Source organism: Phaethon aethereus (genome assembly GCF_964289735.1).
Source record: "Phaethon aethereus genome assembly, chromosome: 1".
Taxonomy (NCBI): Eukaryota; Metazoa; Chordata; class Aves; order Phaethontiformes; family Phaethontidae; genus Phaethon; species Phaethon aethereus.
The window spans coordinates 1,108,684-1,127,775 of record NC_138575.1 but is presented as its reverse complement, the minus strand read 5'-3'; the positions used below and the strand labels follow the sequence as shown (position 1 = coordinate 1,127,775).

The 19,092-nt window shown below is 61.3% G+C and overlaps 2 protein-coding genes across 2 annotated transcripts; one reads left to right on the top strand and one right to left on the bottom strand.

Annotated features, from left to right (window-relative positions):
• Positions 1-2,199: 2,199 nt before the first annotated feature.
• Positions 2,200-12,430, top strand: CALU (calumenin; the record flags this gene model as incomplete). The annotated part of the gene is made up of 6 exons (XM_081998335.1): positions 2,200-2,420; positions 6,399-6,592; positions 10,050-10,216; positions 10,356-10,416; positions 11,062-11,261; positions 11,466-12,430. The coding sequence occupies 6 exons, from the start codon at positions 2,200-2,202 to the stop codon at positions 11,568-11,570; spliced, it is 948 nt and encodes a 315-aa protein (XP_081854461.1). The 3' UTR covers positions 11,571-12,430.
• A 1,508-nt stretch (positions 12,431-13,938) lies between these two features.
• On the bottom strand, positions 13,939-18,626 carry OPN1SW (opsin 1, short wave sensitive; the record flags this gene model as incomplete). The annotated part of the gene is made up of 5 exons (XM_082014358.1): positions 13,939-14,061; positions 15,015-15,254; positions 15,387-15,552; positions 17,089-17,257; positions 18,281-18,626. 5 exons carry the CDS (start codon positions 18,624-18,626, stop codon positions 13,939-13,941), a joined length of 1,044 nt encoding a protein of 347 aa, XP_081870484.1.
• Positions 18,627-19,092: the final 466 nt, after the last annotated feature.

The window sequence follows — 19,092 nt, the reverse complement described above, 5'->3', positions numbered from 1 at the left end:
GTTCTTCCAGCTTTTCCATCCTTCCCGACGCAATAGCGTGCGCACGTCTCTTCCCACGGCTAAATATCCCCAAACTTCCCTTTGATTTGGGCTAATTAATGGCCACAAGCCTGCGTTTGCCGTGTACGAGTCCGGAACTCGCAGCCTGCCTCCCTCATACCTTCCCGCTGCGGAACACTCGCTCCGCCTTCGAGGTACGCGCGGTGGTGGATGCAGTCGTGGCAGCGGGACTCCTCTTTTTGTTGCTTTTTTTTTTTTTTTTTTAATTTTTCCCAGCGGAGCGGTGGTTTCCAGCCCTCTCTACGGCTGAACCTTCAGGAAAAACCGGCAACGCTCTCGCGTCTCGGGGTTTGGCTCCTTTCCCTTGCCCGCCGGCTGCTGCCTGGCCTCGGCCCTGAGGTCGCTCCGCCTTGCTCCTGAGAAGGGACCAACCGCTCGGACCCGCCAGCTTTGCTCTCAGGGCACTAAGGGCTTCGCTCCCGGGGATCCTCCGGAGATCTCCGGAGCGGGGAGCAGCTGAGATGCTTTGGTGATCATCACCCCGTGCCGGGCGGGTTTTCTGCGAGGGCCGAGCCTGCCGGGCGCTGCTTCTCGCCCCTCGGGTCCCTAATGCTGCCGAAGCGCCGGTGAGCACACTTTAAATTCATAATTCACCTCTTTTTGACTTTTTCCTTTTTTTTTCCCCTGATATAACACTCCCTTCTGCAGGCAGAGCCCAGCCGCCGTCATGCCGTTAGTGTCTTCCTCCGGTCCTTCATCTTCCTCGCGGGTTCCTGCCCCGATGGCTGCTTCGACGCCAGCCTTGACTATTTATGTGATGAGCGTGACCTGTTTTCGTCCCTTCTCGTGTCCTCCGGGCGGGAAGGTGGCTTAAGGCCAGCACCTGTACGGGGACCCGAAAGATCAAGCTACCCTCGGGCTGTCTGGGAGCCTTTGTTCTGCGGGGCGAGCGGCCCCGGCGCCCGCTGTCGTCGCTGAAGGGATTCCTGCGGCACAAACACCGCGGGTAAATCCGTGGGGCAGGGTTTAATGGGCTCCTTGCCCTGCGGCCTGCATCGTTTTAGGCAAATATTGGTGAAGGGTTTGATTTTTTTTCTAAATATAACGAATCCCTTGACCTCACCAGCTCCTGAGTAACACTTCAGGCAGGTAACTCTCCTCATTTTATTCTATTAGAAGGTGGTTTTTTTCCCCCATCCTGCTACTCCTTCCTAACCTCCGCAAGTCACCTTAGCTGCGTGGACTCTTTAACTTCTGGGTTTTAGAGGGTAAAATTAAATTTTTAGAATCTTTTTCAGGCAGGACTGCGCAAGCAGCGTTCTGCCTGCATGGAGGGAGTGAGGCAGCTTGATCCCGCCGCTGGAGGGGCGCGCCGAAGAATTCAGCTGCTTGATTTAAACGTAGATTAAGGAGATGAGGATGGGGAATACTTGCGAGTTTGATCGCGGAGTGCGGCTCTCGCCTATTTATCCACCTTTTTCCGCCCGGGTGCGTGCCGTGACCGTCTCTGACGCCGCAGCGTTACCGTGCGAGCGCCGGACAGACGATCTGGGTGATAAATGGCCACGTCCCGAGCGTCCCTGTTGGTGTGGGCGCCTGGCACCTGGGACCGCGTTCCAGATGGGCGTAGCGAGCCCGGTGAGATTGAATTAATGGTGAAATATGTGTGGGACAGACTTCCAGCCACAGGGTGTCGGGGGAGCGTCTGAAGCTATCGGGTGGACGAGATACCTCGCTGGGAAGGAGGGGATTTTTTGGGGAGGGAAGCGGGCAGGAGGACGTGAGAGCAGAGGGCAGCCGGCGCGGCTGGCGACCGGCTCGGCGGGGGCTGCGTAACGGGCGATCCGCCGTGCGCGTTTGCCACGCATCCTTCGCATTCCTCGCCGAGGAGGCTCTCCTTCCAGCAAACACAGTTGTTGCTCTGCGCCGTACGGAGGGGCTCGGCCGGGGCGCCCGGGGCGGGTGTGGGAGCAGGGAGCTGCTCCGCGTGTCTGGTAACGGGGTGTCCGCCAGCGCCGTAGGGCTCAGAGGTCACTTTGCCCCGATAGTTGGTATTAATTCATCAGCTCGCCCCGTTTTGGTGTCAGAGCTCTGGTTTGCGACTCTGGAACCGGCGTCGTGCCGCTCCGGCGTACCTGTCGCGGTGCGAGCTCCTAAATCCCCCGTCCCTCTCCGTCCCGTAGGTGCGCCTGAGCCACCATGACCATCCCTCAGCTCCTCCTGTGCCTGTCCCTCTCCATGCTCTGCATCTCCAGCAAACCCACCGAGAAGAAGGACCGGGTTCACCACGACCCGCAGCTCAGCGACAAGGTCCACGACGACGCGCAGAACTTCGACTACGACCACGACGCCTTCCTCGGCGCCGATGAGGCCAAAACCTTCGATCAGCTCACGCCGGAGGAGAGCAAGGAGAGACTCGGGTAAGGAAAAGAGCCGCAATAAAAATTTGATTGGGAGAGAATGAACCCACAGCGGGCTGTGCTGGCCGTAAATGTCACCCCAGCATTCACGTGCGGTCTCTTGCACCTCGGGTGCCAGAGGCAGCCTCAACTAGAACCTTTTAAAGGTCATTTTTCAGGCAGCAGTAGCTGCAATTTAGTGACCAACACACAAAGCACTGGTGACAAAGTCACGCAGCGGGCGTGCGGTTCTCCTCGCCGGAGACGTTGCTGGCAGCCCGCGGGGTCACCTTGAGTCGTTCCGACCACACACCCTTGCGTCTAAGCACCAAATGCTCCCCCAAAACTACAAAGTGTAAATGAAAAGAAGCGCCTTTCCCTTTGCCATACTCGAACCGTGCCAAACGGAGCTCGCCGGGCTCCGGTGAGGTACCGCTCGCTGGCCGCGGTCTGGAGGCCCGGGGGATTACTTGCATTTTCCTGCCACGTTATTCTTCCCGGTCGAGAAGCAGCCGGTTGCTGCGCAGAGCCACGAGTTGGCGAAAATGGAGCAACTCCTGAAAATTAACTTCTGCTCCGTCCCTTTGCCTCCCCTGCCACCCGCAGACGCCGGAACGGGGCGTTTCGGGGAGACGGCGCGGGCCCTGCCGGCCTCGGCTCCCCGGCGCCGCGGCGTGCGCCTTTGTGTGCGGCAGCAGCTGCCGGCGCAGTTGTTCCCGTCGGGCTTAGAAAGGCTTAAACCTTCGGAGGCTCAGCCCCGACCAGACATTTTTCGGAGACCCCCGAGGGCTGCGTTCCCACCTGGCACCTCCCTGCTGAGCTTGGCCTTGCCGTCGGGACGCTCCTCGATGTCGGGCGGAAGGGCCGACTTGCGGCCGGCCAAATTGTGTCCGAATTGCCCCGTGAACCCTTCGGCTTTCTCTGGTTTTCTGGTTTGGGAGGCGGCGGGCCGGCGGCAGCGCCCGTCCTCCGGCGCCTGCACGGGCTCGGCTCGCCGGCGTAGCGCCCGACCGCTCGGCCCAACGCTACGGCCGGCGCGGCAGCACGTGCGCGGCGAAAACCAGAGGTTTTGCTCGTTGTTTTTTTCGAAGGAATGGGTCTCCCTGATGAGAAGGGAAAGCGTAACCACGTGTAGGTGCTCGGGGAAATGCCACCAGGGCGAGGTACACCAGAGGGATGCAGCTGGGTTTGCCGGGCGGGGTGATGCCAGGTTTCCCCACGAGTCTTGGCTGGAGTGTGAGGTTTCTATTTTTTTATTTTTTTATTCCACACACACCCCACCCACCCACCCCCTCCCCGGGGACTTTTTAAACTGGAAAACCTCTTTGGATCGCTGGCTGCCTTGCAGCGAGGCCCCCGTCGGTCTGCAAACTGCAAAACAAGATGAGCCGGGTGGCTTTTTGCGAGAGGATCTCTTGATTTTTTTTCTTTTATTTTTTTATTATTTCTTTTGCCCCCTCCGCCAGGCGTGAAGGCGAAGGGGAACGTGCAGCTCCAGCTGCAGAGAGCAGAAACACGCCGGCGATCCCCCCCCGCACTGTTTTCCTGACCCGTAGGCTTTGTCACGGCTCTGCGCTTTAATTTCATTGTTCTGCTGAGTTATCTGCTGGAAAAAGCTGGCAGTGGAAGCGGGGCTGGGGTAAGAGTTTCCACTCGGATGTTTTAACGAGGCTGTTTCAAACCGCTCTCGCCCTTGACATAAAACCAGCTTTTTTTTTTTTGCTTTTTTTTTCACTCGGAGGCGGATTTATCACACTTTCCTGAGCCTGAATGGGTTTGATAAACTTGTTATGAATGTATAATTATGTAAATTTTCTTTTATTTTTTTTTTTAAATCCTGTTGTGCTGTTGAAAGGAGCCAGTTTTCTGGGAGAGAGCTCTGGCTCCGCGTTTCCCGGCTCTGTTTCCGTACTGCTCGTCTCACCTCCCTGTTTCTGGGGGCCACCGGGATTTTTTTTGGAACAGCGTCCCGTCTCCTCCACCTTGTTTTTCTTCAACGGCTGCCGCGTTAGGGCAACGCTCGCCGAGCTTCCCGGCGATAGCGCCGGGCAAACAGGATCCCCTCGGAGGCGGGAGTGGGAAAGCCGAGCGGATCCAGCTGCCAGCCCTCGCAAAACATCTGGGGCCCCGGCCGCCCCCTCCCCGCCCGGGCTGCTGCGGCCTCCGGCAGAACGGCTGGGTCTCTCTTGGCTTTTTTTGAATGAAAACTAACGGGTTCTGTGGCTTCTGCCCTGGGAAACCAGCTTGTGAGCATCTGCTTCTGGCACTGAGCCGCGGAAGCAGCTGAAGGCGGAGGTTTGGGAGCTGCCGAAGCGTCCCCGGCAGCGCCGAGCTCGCCCCGGGCTGCGGGCGGGGACGGTTCAACTTTCCCCAGACCCAGTTAGAGCTGGGGGGGAAGCTGCTCTCTAACCGAACCTCCCAAGGTTTGCCGTGTCCCACCCCCTCCCCGAGAAACCTTTCCCGGAGAAATCGCCCCGCCGCGAGCGCCGGTTCTTCGTTCCGGCCGTTGGCGCCCTGCCAAGCCATCCTCGTGCCGGCGGCGAGCCGCGCCGGTGCCCGAGCGCCGAGCAGCGCGGCCGGGCCGGCGGCCCGCCTTCTCGTCGCCCCCGGCCGAAGGGACGAAAAGCGGTTTGGTACGAGATCTGCCGCTGCCCAGGTCTTGTCGCTCGGCGGCTCCTCCTTTTGCTGGTGCCGGGGGGTTCGGCGTCGCAGAAACCTTTTTAATAAGGCTGGGACGGTTCAGATTTTGTGGTTGGGGAAGCAGCTGGGGAAATTCCCGATGGGATCCAGCCCGCCCCGTGCCAAAGCCAGGGAAGGACGATGGCCCGGTCCTTGACTCTCGTGTTTGCAGCTTAACCGTCCGCAAGCGAAGCGGGAGGCTTTAACCCGTGCCGTGGGAGCGGGATCGCCGTCCCGCTCTCCGTCGGCCGCGCAGCGCGTGGAAGTTCTCAACTCTTCCCCCGAAATAGCGACTGTTAATGCGGTTGCGAAACGCCCCGGGCCTCCGACGTGCGGCGCGCGGCCTGCGAGCGGCCACCCGCCCCAGGTGAAGCCCGGCATCCAGCTGGAAGAGTTTCTTAAAAATATTTTTTATTAAATTAAATTTAATATCATTGATTATATATATAAAATAATTTAATGTTATTAAATTATTTTAAAAGTATTTTTACCACTCTTATCCCAGCCTTTCGTTTTTTAGGAACAGCCTTTGGGCCGCAGAGGAAACCGTGGTTTTGCTTTTTAAAAGCAGTTACGGAACAAGCAAAGCTGGGAGCTGCGAGCAGGGTGGCTCCAGTGTCCCGTCTGGGCTGGGCTGGCGCTCGATGTTTCGCTTCGCTCGCGTGCGGCTGCCTATGGGTCTCTGCGTTCCTCCCCGGCGGCTTTTCTGCGCAGCCGCCGCTAAAAATAAAGCGGCCTCGCGCCGTGCTTTACGAACCACGCGGCTCCGGTTTCTCCCTCGGTGAACGGGTGGGCATCGTCCTCGGGTGGGATCCGACGTCGACGTCGGCTTCCCAGCGCCGTCCCGTGAGGGTTTTCTCCACCTTGCTGGGCTTGGGCGCGCAAAGAAGCCAAAGCCCGGTCTTTGTGTCCCTTCACCGGGGCCGGTCTTCCCCTTTTCGTTTGTTTTTGGGGTTTTTTTTTTTGTTTTTTTTCAACGTAAGTATGTGTATGCGCTTAACCCCCCGCGCGCCGTCGGGGGGGACGCGCGACGGGGCGTTTCCCAAGGTCCAACGGCAAAACGCTTTCCCCGAAGGCGCGCGGTTCCGGAAGAATACGCAACCCCAAGAGCGAGCAAGCCGGTGTCTCGGCGGCCGGACTGTACGGCGCTTCCGAGGACAAGCCGTCCGTGCGGTCACGCTGCCGGGACCCGGTGATAAACGCTGCGACTTGCTCCCTCCGGCACCCGGGAGCGGGCCGCCGCGGTGCCGCTGCTCCGCCCCGTAGAACTAGAACCTTGTTGCCCTTAACTTTTGCTGGATTTTTCTGCATTTTCTACAGAAAGATTGTAAGTAAAATAGATGAAGACAAAGACGGGTTTGTAACTGTGGAAGAGCTGAAAGACTGGATTAAGTTTGCACAAAAGCGCTGGATATACGAGGATGTAGAGCGGCAGTGGAAAGGGCACGACCTCAATGAGGACGGCCTCATTTCTTGGGAGGAATATAAAAATGCCACCTACGGCTACATCTTAGGTAGGTCTCTACTCTTGGGATATAAACTTTGCGGAGCCGGCGCTTGAAACTTGCTGTTTTGTTTTTGTAGAATGATGGTAGATAAGATAGACACGGATAAGGATGGGTTTGTGACGGAGGGGGAGCTGAAAGCCTGGATTAAGAAGGCCCAGAAGAAATACGTGTATGACAGTGTCGAACGCCAGTGGCAGGAGTTTGACATGAACCAAGATGGATTTATCTCCTGGGATGAGTACAGAAACGTGACATATGGCACTTACCTCGGTAAGGGGCGAGGTGTCCGATCTGGTGGTGGTCTCTCATCAATAAAGCAGAAGTGCGATCGATGGAGCGGGAGCTCTCCGCTCATCCCCGAAGCCTCGGGCTTAAAACCAAAGCAAGTCCTCCGCGTTTACCCTCCGGTGGCCTTCACGAAGGGCGATCGAAGGGGGAGGGAAAAAAAAAAAGTGGGGGAGAAAAAAACAAACCTCAAAGGTGAAGCTCGCGATCGACACGCGGCCACGTAACTCTGCTTTATTGATGCCCTTAATTGTGAAAAGCAGCTCGGAGCTCGGCGCGAGCGGCGATGTGACGAAAGGCCCCTGGGGTAGTGGGTTTTGGGGTTTTTTTTTTTGCCTTCTAGCTTTTGAATTTCAAGCTACCGGTGCCATTTTAGTAGCTGCAGAAAGACGCCGACTAACCTGTCGAAGCCACGCTTTGCTGGGCGTCTGCGCCCTCCCCGAACCCCCGCAGATCGTTAGCAAAGAGCCTCTTTAATCCCTTTCCAAAGGCCTGCGCGCGCATCTCGGCTTCCCCCCTTGTCCCGGCAGTAGCTTTAGACCCCGGAGCCCGTAGCTTTTGGCACGCAGGAGAGGTCAGCAGCCCCGTAAGGACTCAAACACCCCGAGGAGTGAGGTAAGAAGAAACTCTTCTGGGGTTAAGACGTTTAGAAAAATACCAGTTCCCCTGCCAGTTCTTCCCGCCCCCCGGAGCGCATACATATATGGGACGATGAGCTACGGCTTGAAAGCACGGAATCCAGTGTAATTTACTGAGTATTTCCAAAGATAGTCAAATGCCCCGCAGAACGTATGGCGGCCGGCTCATCCGTCTTCCCTCGGGCTCTTCCTTGTGAAGGAGCGGGTTAAAGCCCGAGGCAGGTGGAAGTTTGCAGGCAGGTCTTGCTAAGCTCCTCGCACCCCCTCAGGGCCGGGGCAGGCCTTACTAAGCTTCGCTTTTCCATTCATGCTGAATTACTGGGGTCCGCAGAAAGCCCAGCCTAGCTGCCCGTTCAAATCCAGCCTTGAAGAGGTCCTAGGAGGGCTTTTATCACGCTCTTTGCAGCCCGTGCAGTGGGATTTGTGACCTCTAGGGATAGAATCCAAAACAAAACCAAACCAACAACCCTGACGAGGAAAAGAACCCTAACGAGGAAACCCTTTCTCAAGCCTAATTTGTAAGAGAGGGGAGCGCCCGGCCCCCGCGACGGACGATCCGCCGTACAGGTCGCGGCAGCCAGAGCCGGGGACCGGTGCTCGACGCCGAGTGCCCTTGGCCGCGGCCGAGAAAGCCGGCCGGAGCGCTGCTCCCACGTACTTTTGTCCTTCCCGAACGCCAGGAAGATCCCAACCGCCCCGCTCTCCCGCCTGCCTCCCGCCTTGGCTCCGCGCTCCCTTTGCAGCAGGAATTGCCTTTTTTTTTGTTGTTTCCTTTTTTTTTTTTTTTTCCCCCCCCTTCCTTTCCCCGGCACCATTCTGCTGAAATGTTCTCGTCCCTTACACGGGACTCTCCTCGCTCTCCGGCCGGCGCGGCGTTGGAAACGCCTCCGGAGAGTTGACGCGCGGCCAAGAGGCCGGCCGATCCCTTAATCGAGTTAAGAACATCCCTCTCCCGGCGCGGGGGAGCCGAGGCACCACCCTCTCTTACTGCTCTACTGAGTATTTAAAAAATGCTTGCTTTTTGTCATCACAGCGAAATGTTGTTTGGTTTTGGGGTGGGTTTTTTTGTTGTTTGTTTGTTTTTAAAAAACTTCAGCACTGTATTAGTCACTGGGCTGCACCCAGTGCCGTAATCGAGCAGCTCGGTGCGCGTCGGCGCCGCGGGCAGGATCGAAATCCTGCTTTCCGTGCGGAAAGCAAGAATATCAAGCGGTAGATATCCAAGAGCTTCACCTTAAAGTCAAACTCCCTTTAAAACCCCCTTCAAAATAAGAATAAGAATGCATTTTTTCGTTGCTGTCCTTCAGTCCCGTCAGACCCGCTTGCCGCCGCGGGTGGCTCGTGGAAGCAGGAACGCTTGTGTCTCTCCGGGAAGATTAAAAAGTTGAGCTCGTGGCTTTGCCGCCGGCAGCTCCCGAGCGCTTCCCCAGCTCCCTCCCCTCAACCCGCCCTGGCAAACCTTTCGCTTGTGCCCCCGAGGTCAGGGACCCGAAGGCAAAGCGGTTTTTTTGGGTGGGTTTCGCCCTTGTTAAGTCAGCTTGCTCGGCTTTTTGCCGCTTGGCCACCTGGTTAAAACTGATTAAAGCCGCTCGGCCAAATGTATTTAAGAATTTAAATAAATTCTTTAAACGTATTTAAAGAAATGGCCTTTCGCTTCGCCTGGCTCCGCCGTCGTGCGAGCCAGCGCTCGTCCTGAGGCTTCTGTTTGAGCTTTCGGCACACGCCGCTTTCCCAGGCGAAAGCTGGGGAGTAGGTAGGAAACTTCAGGCTTAATTGTGCCCTAGAGGTGACTTAAAATAAAATCTTCTTACCGTCTTATATCTAATGGTTGGCCAGCACCGGGGCTTGCACAGAGCTGCTTAATCCCCTGCCTTTTGTCCTGGATGTAAACAGAGAAGGGAGGGAGCCTTTTTTTAGACCGGGCCTGGCTCTCGCTTAACTTCACCCCGCAAGGATTCGGCCACGTCCTCCTCTATCGATATTTTCCTATAGGCTGACAAACAAAGCCCGCTTCGGTATCCCGAAGCTTATCTATAGCTGTTGGCGTAGCTATATCTAGTGGCCATATGTGCCCAGATATTCCTGCTGCGGCGGGTGCTGGGTGATGTTTCGCTGGCTTTGAAGCCGCCCCGGCAGCGGAGAGCAATATCCCCTTACACATTCTCCTCCAGAAATAGCTTGGGCCGAGCCGCCAGGGCCGCACCGGCCAGAAAGAACCCCCGATTCCTATCTGCTGGGGGCATCTTCCTCAGGAATGCTGGTATCCCACGGCTGCTGGCAGCTCCTCTTCGTCCTGGCCGAGGGGCAGGAGAGACATGATGGCCGCCGATCTCTAAAATTCAGGCTGCCGTGGCAAAGTGTTGGGAAGTTGAGGTTGGGTTGAGGTTGAGGTTGAGGCTGTTGGGTTGAGGTTGGGTTGAGGAGGTTGAGTTGAGCTTAGGTTGAGCTTGGGTTGAAGCTGGGTTGGTGGTGACCATGGGGCATCTCCCCCCTGCCCGAGCTGACCGGGGGCGGCTGCCTCTTCTCTCCTCCTGCCCCAGATGACCCGGACCCCGATGACGGATTTAATTATAAACAAATGATGGTGCGAGATGAGCGACGCTTCAAGATGGCTGACAGGGATGGAGACTTGACCGCCACCAAGGAAGAGTTCACTGCCTTTCTGCACCCCGAAGAGTACGATTACATGAAAGATATAGTCGTGCAGGTGGGTCCGCTGCGGCCGGGGAGCCGCGGGCGGGGATCTCGCAGAAAATTCAGTGTTTTTGGTAAAAAAAAAAAAAAAAAAACCCAAATGGATGGAGAGGGTTGGAAATCTGGCAATCACCGCCGTCTCCCCCCTGCAGGAGACCATGGAGGACATCGACAAGAACGGCGACGGCTTCATTGACCTGGAAGAGTACATAGGTGAGACGCCGGCACCCCGGCTCTGCCGCCGCCCTCCGCGTCCCCTCTGCGCCCCGGCCCGCGGCGCAGCGGCAGCTGCCGGCACGTGTTTTCCCTGCCCTCCCCCTCCTGGAATGTTGTTATCTCCCTCTTTAACTTCCTAACTTTAGCCCTGCCCCGCTCCCCCGGCCTCGCTGCGGGGTTTCTGGGTTAAATCCCGAACCGGCGACAGGCGTTGGGTGCTGGGGGTGGGCAGGGCGGCTCCCAGGCCCCGGGGGGGGGAGCACCTGCTCCGAATCCAGGCTCGGCCTCTTTTTTTGGGGGGTTTGTTGTTTTTTGGGGTGTTGTTTAGTTGTTTTTTTTTTTTTTGAACGCGGAGAAAAGCTGCCCACTTCTCCGAGCCCCTTTCGGCCGGCGCTTGAAATTTAGGGTGAATTTAGGGAAATAAAGAGGCTTAAAGTGGGTCCTTGAAGACGGGGGAGCCGCCGCAGGGACGCGGGGAGGGGGGGTCCCGGTCGCGCCCTTGCCAGCGGCGGCCCGCGCGCCGATCCCGGGGTCCGTCCCGGCGCGGCGCGCGCTCCCGGCGGCCCCTCCGGCGCGTTCCCCTTCGGGGAGGGGGGGTGTCGGGCGGAGGGGCGCGCGGCCCATGCCCGCCGTGCCGTCCAGGCGACATGTACAGCCACGACGGCGAGGCCGACGAGCCCGAGTGGGTGAAGACGGAGCGGGAGCAATTCGTGGAGTTCAGGGACAAGAACCGCGACGGCAAAATGGACAAGGAAGAAACCAAGGATTGGATCCTCCCCTCGGATTACGACCACGCCGAGGCGGAAGCGCGGCACCTCGTCTACGAATCCGACCAGAACAAGGTGGGGACGGCGCCTTCCCGCCCCTCGGGGGTCTCCGCCGGAGCCGGGCGCGCGCCCACGCGCCCTTTCCCCGCCGATAAAGCTAGCGCCTTCGTTAGGCTGCCTTTAATTAGGGGCGGCCCGGGCGGGGGGAAGGCCGGGGCGGGCGGCGCGGGGCGGCTGGCCGGGGAAGTGACGGGCGTTTGGGTCTCCGCGCTCCCGCAGGACGGCAAGCTGAGCCGGGAGGAGATCGTGGAGAAGTACGACTTGTTCGTGGGGAGCCAGGCCACGGACTTCGGGGAGGCCCTGGTGCGGCACGATGAGTTCTGAGCGCTGCGCGGACAAAGCCGTTCCTTAAATAATTTATTTTCTACCGTTCCTGGGACGATGGTGAAGAAACGTTTTTCGCTCCTGAGACTTATTTCAGGCGATGAGGTGAAACGACGCAAAACGAAACGAATCCTTTCCCGTCCTTTTCGCTTGGGTTGGTTTTTCTTTCCCCCCCCTCCTTCCTTCCCGAAGGGACGGGGACGCGCTCTTCTGGAAGCCACTCTGTGGGGTTTTTTGGGGCGGTTTGTTGGGTTTTTTTGTGGTTTTTTGGGTTTTGTTTTTTTTTTTTTTTAAGATTTACACGTGGTTTTCTGGTCTTAACGAGTTCTGTTGATTTTTGTATCCGTCGTGGTTCGGCGGGGAGCGAAGAACCGCGTGTCCTGACGAGCGGGGCGCAGAGCGAGGGTGCCGCTTCCCCCCTTGCCCTGCCTCCCTCGCCGCCCCGGGGCCGTACCTACCCGGCGCCGCTTTTAAATAAAAAAAAAATAAAAAAAAAAAAAAAAAGCCCCCCCCCAAAAAACTTAACCAAAGCCCCCCACAAGAAGCCGGCGAACGATAAGGGCCAAAAAGGAAAAACAAAACCCCTGCGTGTTTTAGCCGCGGCTTTGCGCAGCCCGCGGCACGGCGTGCCCGGCGCCGGTGGCCTTGGCCCGCGCGCTGCCCGCGCTTTTGCCGGAGGAGCCGGATTTGCAAAACCCGGAAACGGCGTCGCTCGAAGTGCCTTGAACCCCCCAAAAGGGCCGCGGGGGAGGCAGGGCCGAATTGCTCTTTTTTGCGTTATTAATATTATATTTGGGTTTTGGGGGTTTTTTTGAGCCGTGCGCTCCCCGCTTTGCCCAGGGCCGCCTCGCCGCCGGCACCCGCGGGCCCTTCGCCGCCGGCGTCGCCCCGAGGCCGGCGCCGGCCGAAAAACCCGACTTCTCCCTTAACCGGCTCTGCTCCGGGCGTGAGACGCGCGGGCTGTAACGTATAGATATATATGTACCCCTCGTCTTTCCTCTGCCTTTCTTAAAGTAACGCCCCCGCTCCCGCGCGCCGGCGGAGCGGCCGAGCCCGTACGCGCGCCGGGCGCTACCCCCGCCTCCAGTGGGGAGGCTCGCCGCCGCCATCGGCCGCCCCGGCCGCTTCCCCGCGCGCCGCGCCGGCTCCGGCGCGCTCCGGCGCGCTCGGCTTTCTCCGCCCCGAAGGGCTTCGGAGCGACGCGCGGCGTTACCCGTTCCAGACACTACTTTTGTCTCCCGCCGTGGGGCTCGCCCCACACCTGTGTGTCCCCCCCCTCTCGCCCCACTGTGTTTATTCCTCCGGTATTCCTCTCGGGACGAGTTAATTTTGGTGTAAACGGAGCTTCGCGGCCGCCTCGGAGGCTTCTGTGGCTCAATAAACCTGTTTCCGTTCACCCCCAACGCTGCCTCGGGCCGTGGCCGGGGGCTCGCGCCGAATCCTGCCCCTTTCGCCCCAAAACGGGGGCGCGAGGCGGGGGCTGACCCCGCTCCCCCGCCCCACGCCTCGCTTCACGCCGAGGTGTTTCTGCCCCCCGGCATCGCTGCCCCCCGCCCAGGGTACCCCCCGGGTGTGGCCCTCCGGCCCCCCAGCTTGCACCCCAATCGGGGCACGGGCACCCCACGCCTGGGGGGAGGTTGAGGTGTGGGGCGGGGGTCCTGGCATGGCTTGGGGGGCTGGGGGGGGGGAAATGCGTCCTTGTCCCCACTGCCCCAGCGCTCATGGGTGGGGGCTCAGCCACACCTTTGCCCCATGGATTTGGGCCTCAGCCCCATAGATGGGGGCTCAGCACCACCCCGGCCCCACAGAAGGGATCCAGCACCAGTCCGGCCCCATGGAGAGGAGCTCGGCCTCGCTCCAGCCCCATAGACGGGGGCTGTGCACTACCCTGACCCCACGGGCGGGGTCCAGCCCAGCCCCATGGATGGGGGCTCTGCACCACCCCAGCCCCATAGATGAGGCCCCAGCACCACTCCAACCCCATCGAAGGGGGCTCAGCCCCACTTATGGGATCCAGCCTTGCCCCAGCCCCACAGATGGGGGGCTCTGCACCACCCCAACCCCACCCCTGCATCCCACCTCCCTGCCCCACGGCTGCGCGTGGGTCCCGCCCAAGGACAAGGGAGCAGGGTCTTGCACCGGCATCGCCGTGGGGCCGAGCCGCCCACGGGACCCCCAGCCCCGCCCCGCCGTGGGGCCAGCGACACACAGACGGGCTCGGCGTTGCGTTCAGACCGCGGCGGTGGTTTATTGTCCCACCCGCACCTACATCCTAGGCCGGCCGAGGCCCCGGACCCCCAGGGAAGCCCCAGCCCTATAGCGAGGACAGCCGGGGGGTCCCGGGGCCGGGGCGGGTGCTGGCGGCTCCTCAGCTGGGGCTGACCTGGCTGGAGGAGACGGAGGAGACCTCGGTCCGCTGCGCCGAGCTGGAGATGTCCGAGTCGTCCGTCATGGGCTTCCCGCAGACCGTCTCCATGATGCAGGCGCGGAACTACGGGGACGGGAGCGCGGCCGGCTCAGCCCCGGGGGTCCCGCGCGTCTCCCCCTCCCGCTCCGGGACCGTCCTCCCATCCCCGGTGCCGCGCCGGCCCCCGGCCCCAGGGACGCGGTACCCCCGGCCCCACAGGCGTCCCCGGGCACCCCTGGGTGGCTGCGGTGGCTGGGTGCCCCTGCACGTCCTTGGTCCCCAGACACTCTTGGGCACCCTGGGGTGTCCCCATGGCTCCGGTGCCCCCAGGATGTCCCCATCACCCCGGTGCCCCCAGGATCTCCCCATCTCCCCGGTGTCCCTGTGTGTCCCCGTGTGTCCCCATCGCGCCGGTATCCCCAGATATCCCCATCAGGGTGTCCCCAGGATCTTCCCATCTCCCTGGTGTCCTTGGGTGTCCCCATCACCCTGGTCTCCCCAGGATCTCGCCGCCAGGGTGTCCCCAGGTGTCCCCATTGGGGCGTCCCCAGAATCTCCCCATTGGGGTGCCCCCGGGTGTCCCCGCTGGGGTGTCCCCGGGTGTCCCCATCGCCCCGGCATCCCCAGGATCTCACCGCCGGGGTGTCCCCAGGATCTCCCCATCGCCCCGGTGTCCCCAGGATCTCCCCATTGCCCCAGTGTCCCCGTGTGTCCCCGTCACCCCGGTGTCCCCAGGATCTCCCCATTGCCCCAGTGTCCCCGTGTGTCCCCATCGCCCCAGTGTCCCCCGGTGTCCCCATTGTCCCAGTGTCCCCCGGTGTCCCCATTGCCCCGGTGTCCCCAGGATCTCCTCATTGCCCCAGTGTCCCCGTGTGTCCCCGTCGCCCCGGTGTCCCCAGGATCTCCCCATTGCCCCCAGTGTCCCCGTGTGTCCCCATTGTCCCAGTGTCCCCCGGTGTCCCCATCGCCCCAGTGTCCCCGTGTGTCCCCATCTCCCCGCCGGGGTGTCCCCGGGCGTCCCGCCGCCGCGCGGGCACCTGTTTGTTCATGAAGCAGTAGATGATGGGGTTGTAGATGCAGGCGCTCTTGGAGAAGAAGGCAGGGATGGTGACCAGGCGCAGGTCCAGCCCGTGGTTGCGGTTGTTCACCATGTACATGGCCAGGGAGGCGTAGGGCACGTAGCAGAGGCAGAAGGAGCCCACCATCACCACCACCATGCGCGACACCTCCCGCTCCGCCTTCTGCGTCGTGGCCGACTCCTGCTGCTGCGCCGCCACCTGCGCCCAAAGCCGGGGGTCGGGGTCCCGGAGCCGCCTGCCCCCCCCCCCCCCGCCTCCCTCCGGCCGCCCCCGGCCCCCCCGCCCGCCCCTCCGGCCGCCGCTCCCGCCGCCCGCGCCGCCCGGACTCACGGCCCGCAGGGCGCTGAGCAGCTGGGAGTAGGAGAAGATGATGAGGGAGAGGGGCACGATGAAGCAGAAGATGAAGAGGAACCAGGTGTAGTACTCGCTCTTGTACTTGGTGCCCACCGTGTACCAGTCGGGGCCGCAGGAGCACTGCAGCCCCTCGGGGATGTACCTGTGGGGCGCGCGCGCTCAGCGCCCGCCCCGCGGCCACGGGCCGCCCCGGCGGGATCCCCGCGGCGCCCCTGGGTCCCCCCTGCGGCACCCCATGGCAGCCCTACAGCACCCTATGGCACCCCATGGCACCCTTATGGCACCCCTATGGCACCCCTATGGCACCCCCACGGCACCCCTATAGCACCCTATAGCACCCCATGGCATCCCTGTAGCACCCCGTGGCACCCTTATGGCACCCTTATAGCACCCTGTGGCACCCCTACAGCACCCCATGGCACCCTTATGGCACGCCATGGCACCCTATAGCACCCCATGGCTCCCCGTGGCACCCTTATGGCACCCTTATAGCACCCTGTGGCACCCCTATAGCACCCTCTGGCACCCTTATGGCACCCCATGGCACCCTAAAGCACCCCGTGGCACCCCATGGCACCCTTATGGCACCCCATGGCACCCCTATGGCACCCCCACGGCACCCCTATAGCACCCTATAGCACCCCATGGCACCCCTGTAGCACCCCAAGGCTACCCATGGCACCCTTATGGCACCCCTATGGCACCCTATAGCAGCCAATGACAGCCCAACAGCACGCCTATGGCAGCCCTATAGCACCCCTATGGCACCCCATGGCACTGCTATGGCACCCTACAGCACCCCATGGCACACTTATGGCACTCCTATAGCACCCTATGGCACCCCACGGCACCCCTATGGCACCCCTATGGCACCCTACAGCACCCCATGGCACCCCATGGCACACTTATGGCACCCTATAGCACCCCATGGCTCCCCGTGGCACAATTATGGCACCCTTATAGCACCCTGTGGCACCCCTATAGCACCCTCTGGCACCCTTATGGCACCCCATGGCACCCTAAAGCACCCCGTGGCACCCCATGGCACCCTTATGGCACCCCATGGCACCCCTATGGCACCCCTATGGCACCCCCACGGCACCCCTATAGCACCCTATAGCACCCCATGGCACCCCTGTAGCACCCCAAGGCTACCCATGGCACCCTTATGGCACCCCTATGGCACCCTATAGCAGCCCATGACAGCCCAACAGCACGCCTATGGCAGCCCTATAGCACCCCCATGGCACCCCATGGCACTGCTATGGCACCCTACAGCACCCCATGGCACACTTATGGCACCCCTATAGCACCCTATGGCACCCCACGGCACCCCTATGGCACCCCTATGGCACCCTACAGCACCCCATGGCACCCCATGGCACACTTATGGCACCCCTATAGCACCCCATGGCACCCCTATATTACCCATGGCACCCCTATGGCACCCTACGGCACCCTACGGCACCCCGCGGCAGCCCTACGGCACCCCTATGGCACTCCTATAGCACCCAATGGCAGCCCTATAGCACCCCACGGCACCCCCGCGGCACTGCTGGGCGGCTCAGCACCCTCCCGGCAGACCCGCGGCGCGCACACGGCACCGCACCCACCGCTCCCGGCGCCGTCCGGCACCCTGCCCGCAGCCCGCCGGCCCCCCGCCCGCCGCGCCCCCCACCTGCTCCACCCGAAGAAGGGGGGGATGGCGACGCCGACGCCGATGAGCCAGGTGGCCGCCACGGCCACCAGCGCGTGCTTGGCGCTGAAGCGGAAGTTGCCGAAGGGTTTGCAGATGACGATGTAGCGCTCGAAGGCCAGGAAGGCCAAGGACCACCCGGTCACCAGCCCTGGGGGCGCAGCGCCGCGGCCTCAACCCGCCGCCCCGCCCCACGGCCCCAGGCCCGGCGCGGTCGCCCCGGCTCCTATGGCCCCCCCCAGGCCACGCTGGTCACCCCAACCCGCATCCCCAGCCAGTTGTGGTGGTCACCCTGACTCCTACAGCTCCACCAAACCATGGTGGTCACCCCAATTCCTATGGTCCCATCAGACCACAGTCATCACCTTCACCTACAGCTCCACCAAACCATGGTGGTCACCCCTACCTACAGCCCCCTCAGACCATGGTGGTCACCCCAACTCCTACAGCTCCACCAAACCATGGTGGTCACCCCTACCTACAGCCCCCCCAGACCACGGTGGTCACCCCAACTCCTACAGCTCCACCAAACCATGGTGGTCACCCCAATTCCTATGGTCCCATCAGACCACAGTCATCACCTTCACCTACAGCTCCACCAAACCATGGTGGTCACCCCTACCTACAGCCCCCTCAGACCATGGTGGTCACCCCAACTCCTACAGCTCCACCAAACCATGGTGGTCACCCCAATTCCTATGGTCCCATCAGACCACAGTCATCACCTTCACCTACAGCTCCACCAAACCATGGTGGTCACCCCTACCTACAGCCCCCTCAGACCATGGTGGTCACCCCAACTCCTACAGCTCCACCAAACCATGGTGGTCACCCCTACCTACAGCCCCCCCAGACCACGGTGGTCACCCCAACTCCTACAGCTCCACCAAACCATGGTGGTCACCCCAATTCCTATGGTCCCATCAGACCACAGTCATCACCTTCACCTACAGCTCCACCAAACCATGGTGGTCACCCCTACCTACAGCCCCCTCAGACCATGGTGGTCACCCCAACTCCTACAGCTCCACCAAACCATGGTGGTCACCCCAATTCCTACGGTCCCACCAGACCACGGTGATCACCTTCACCTACAGCTCCACCAAACCAACTCTCTAGGTGGTCAACCCTACCTACAGCCCCCCCAGCCCACAGCGGTCACCCCGACACCTACCTGCGGTGGCCCCCACGAAGCCCTCCAAGGCACACATGTGCTTGCCGAAGACGAAGTAACCCTGGGAGCTGGAGACGAAGACGGTGAAGACGCTGAAGATGCAGGCCATGAAGCCGCTGAAGGAGATGTTCACCAGGATGTAGTTGAGGGGCTGCCTCAGCTTCTTGTACTTGACGGTGACCACCAGGACGATGGTGTTGAGGGGGGTCCCCACCAAGAAGACGACGCCCATGAAGGCCGTCTGCAGGTAGAAGGCCCACGCCGGGGCGATGTGGTACTGGGGACCATCCCACGGCCCCACCGAGGACACGTTCTTGAAGAGGTAAAACTCCTCGTCGCCCGACATGGTGACGGGGCTGGGGGGGGGCGGGGGGACGTGGTGGTCCCCTGCCCTCCCCCTCTGATATACCCTGCCCGGCTCCAAGCCGCTTAACGGCTGAGGGGGGGATCAGGGCTTCATCCTGGGGCAAACTTGGGGATTAGGGGGGGCTAAGCCGGACCGGGAGCCTAATCGGCCTCCCTAAGCCGGGCCGAGCCGATTGCCGGGGCTCCCGGGGGATTTGGGGGGGCGTGAGGGCCCCCCCCCAGCCCCACTCTGGGGCGGGCTGGGGGGGGTCCCCAGAGACACGCAGGGGACCCCGAGCTTTGGTCTTGCTGCCACCGGGACGTCCCGGGTTGGTTCGGGTGGGGCGTTGGGGTCCCCCCAGTGAGGTCACACCTCCCCCCCCAGCACCCTAGGGTGCCCCCACAGCGTCACCCACTATTTATTGCCCCACTGCTCTGCCCCGTGGCGGGGGACGACCCCATGGGTC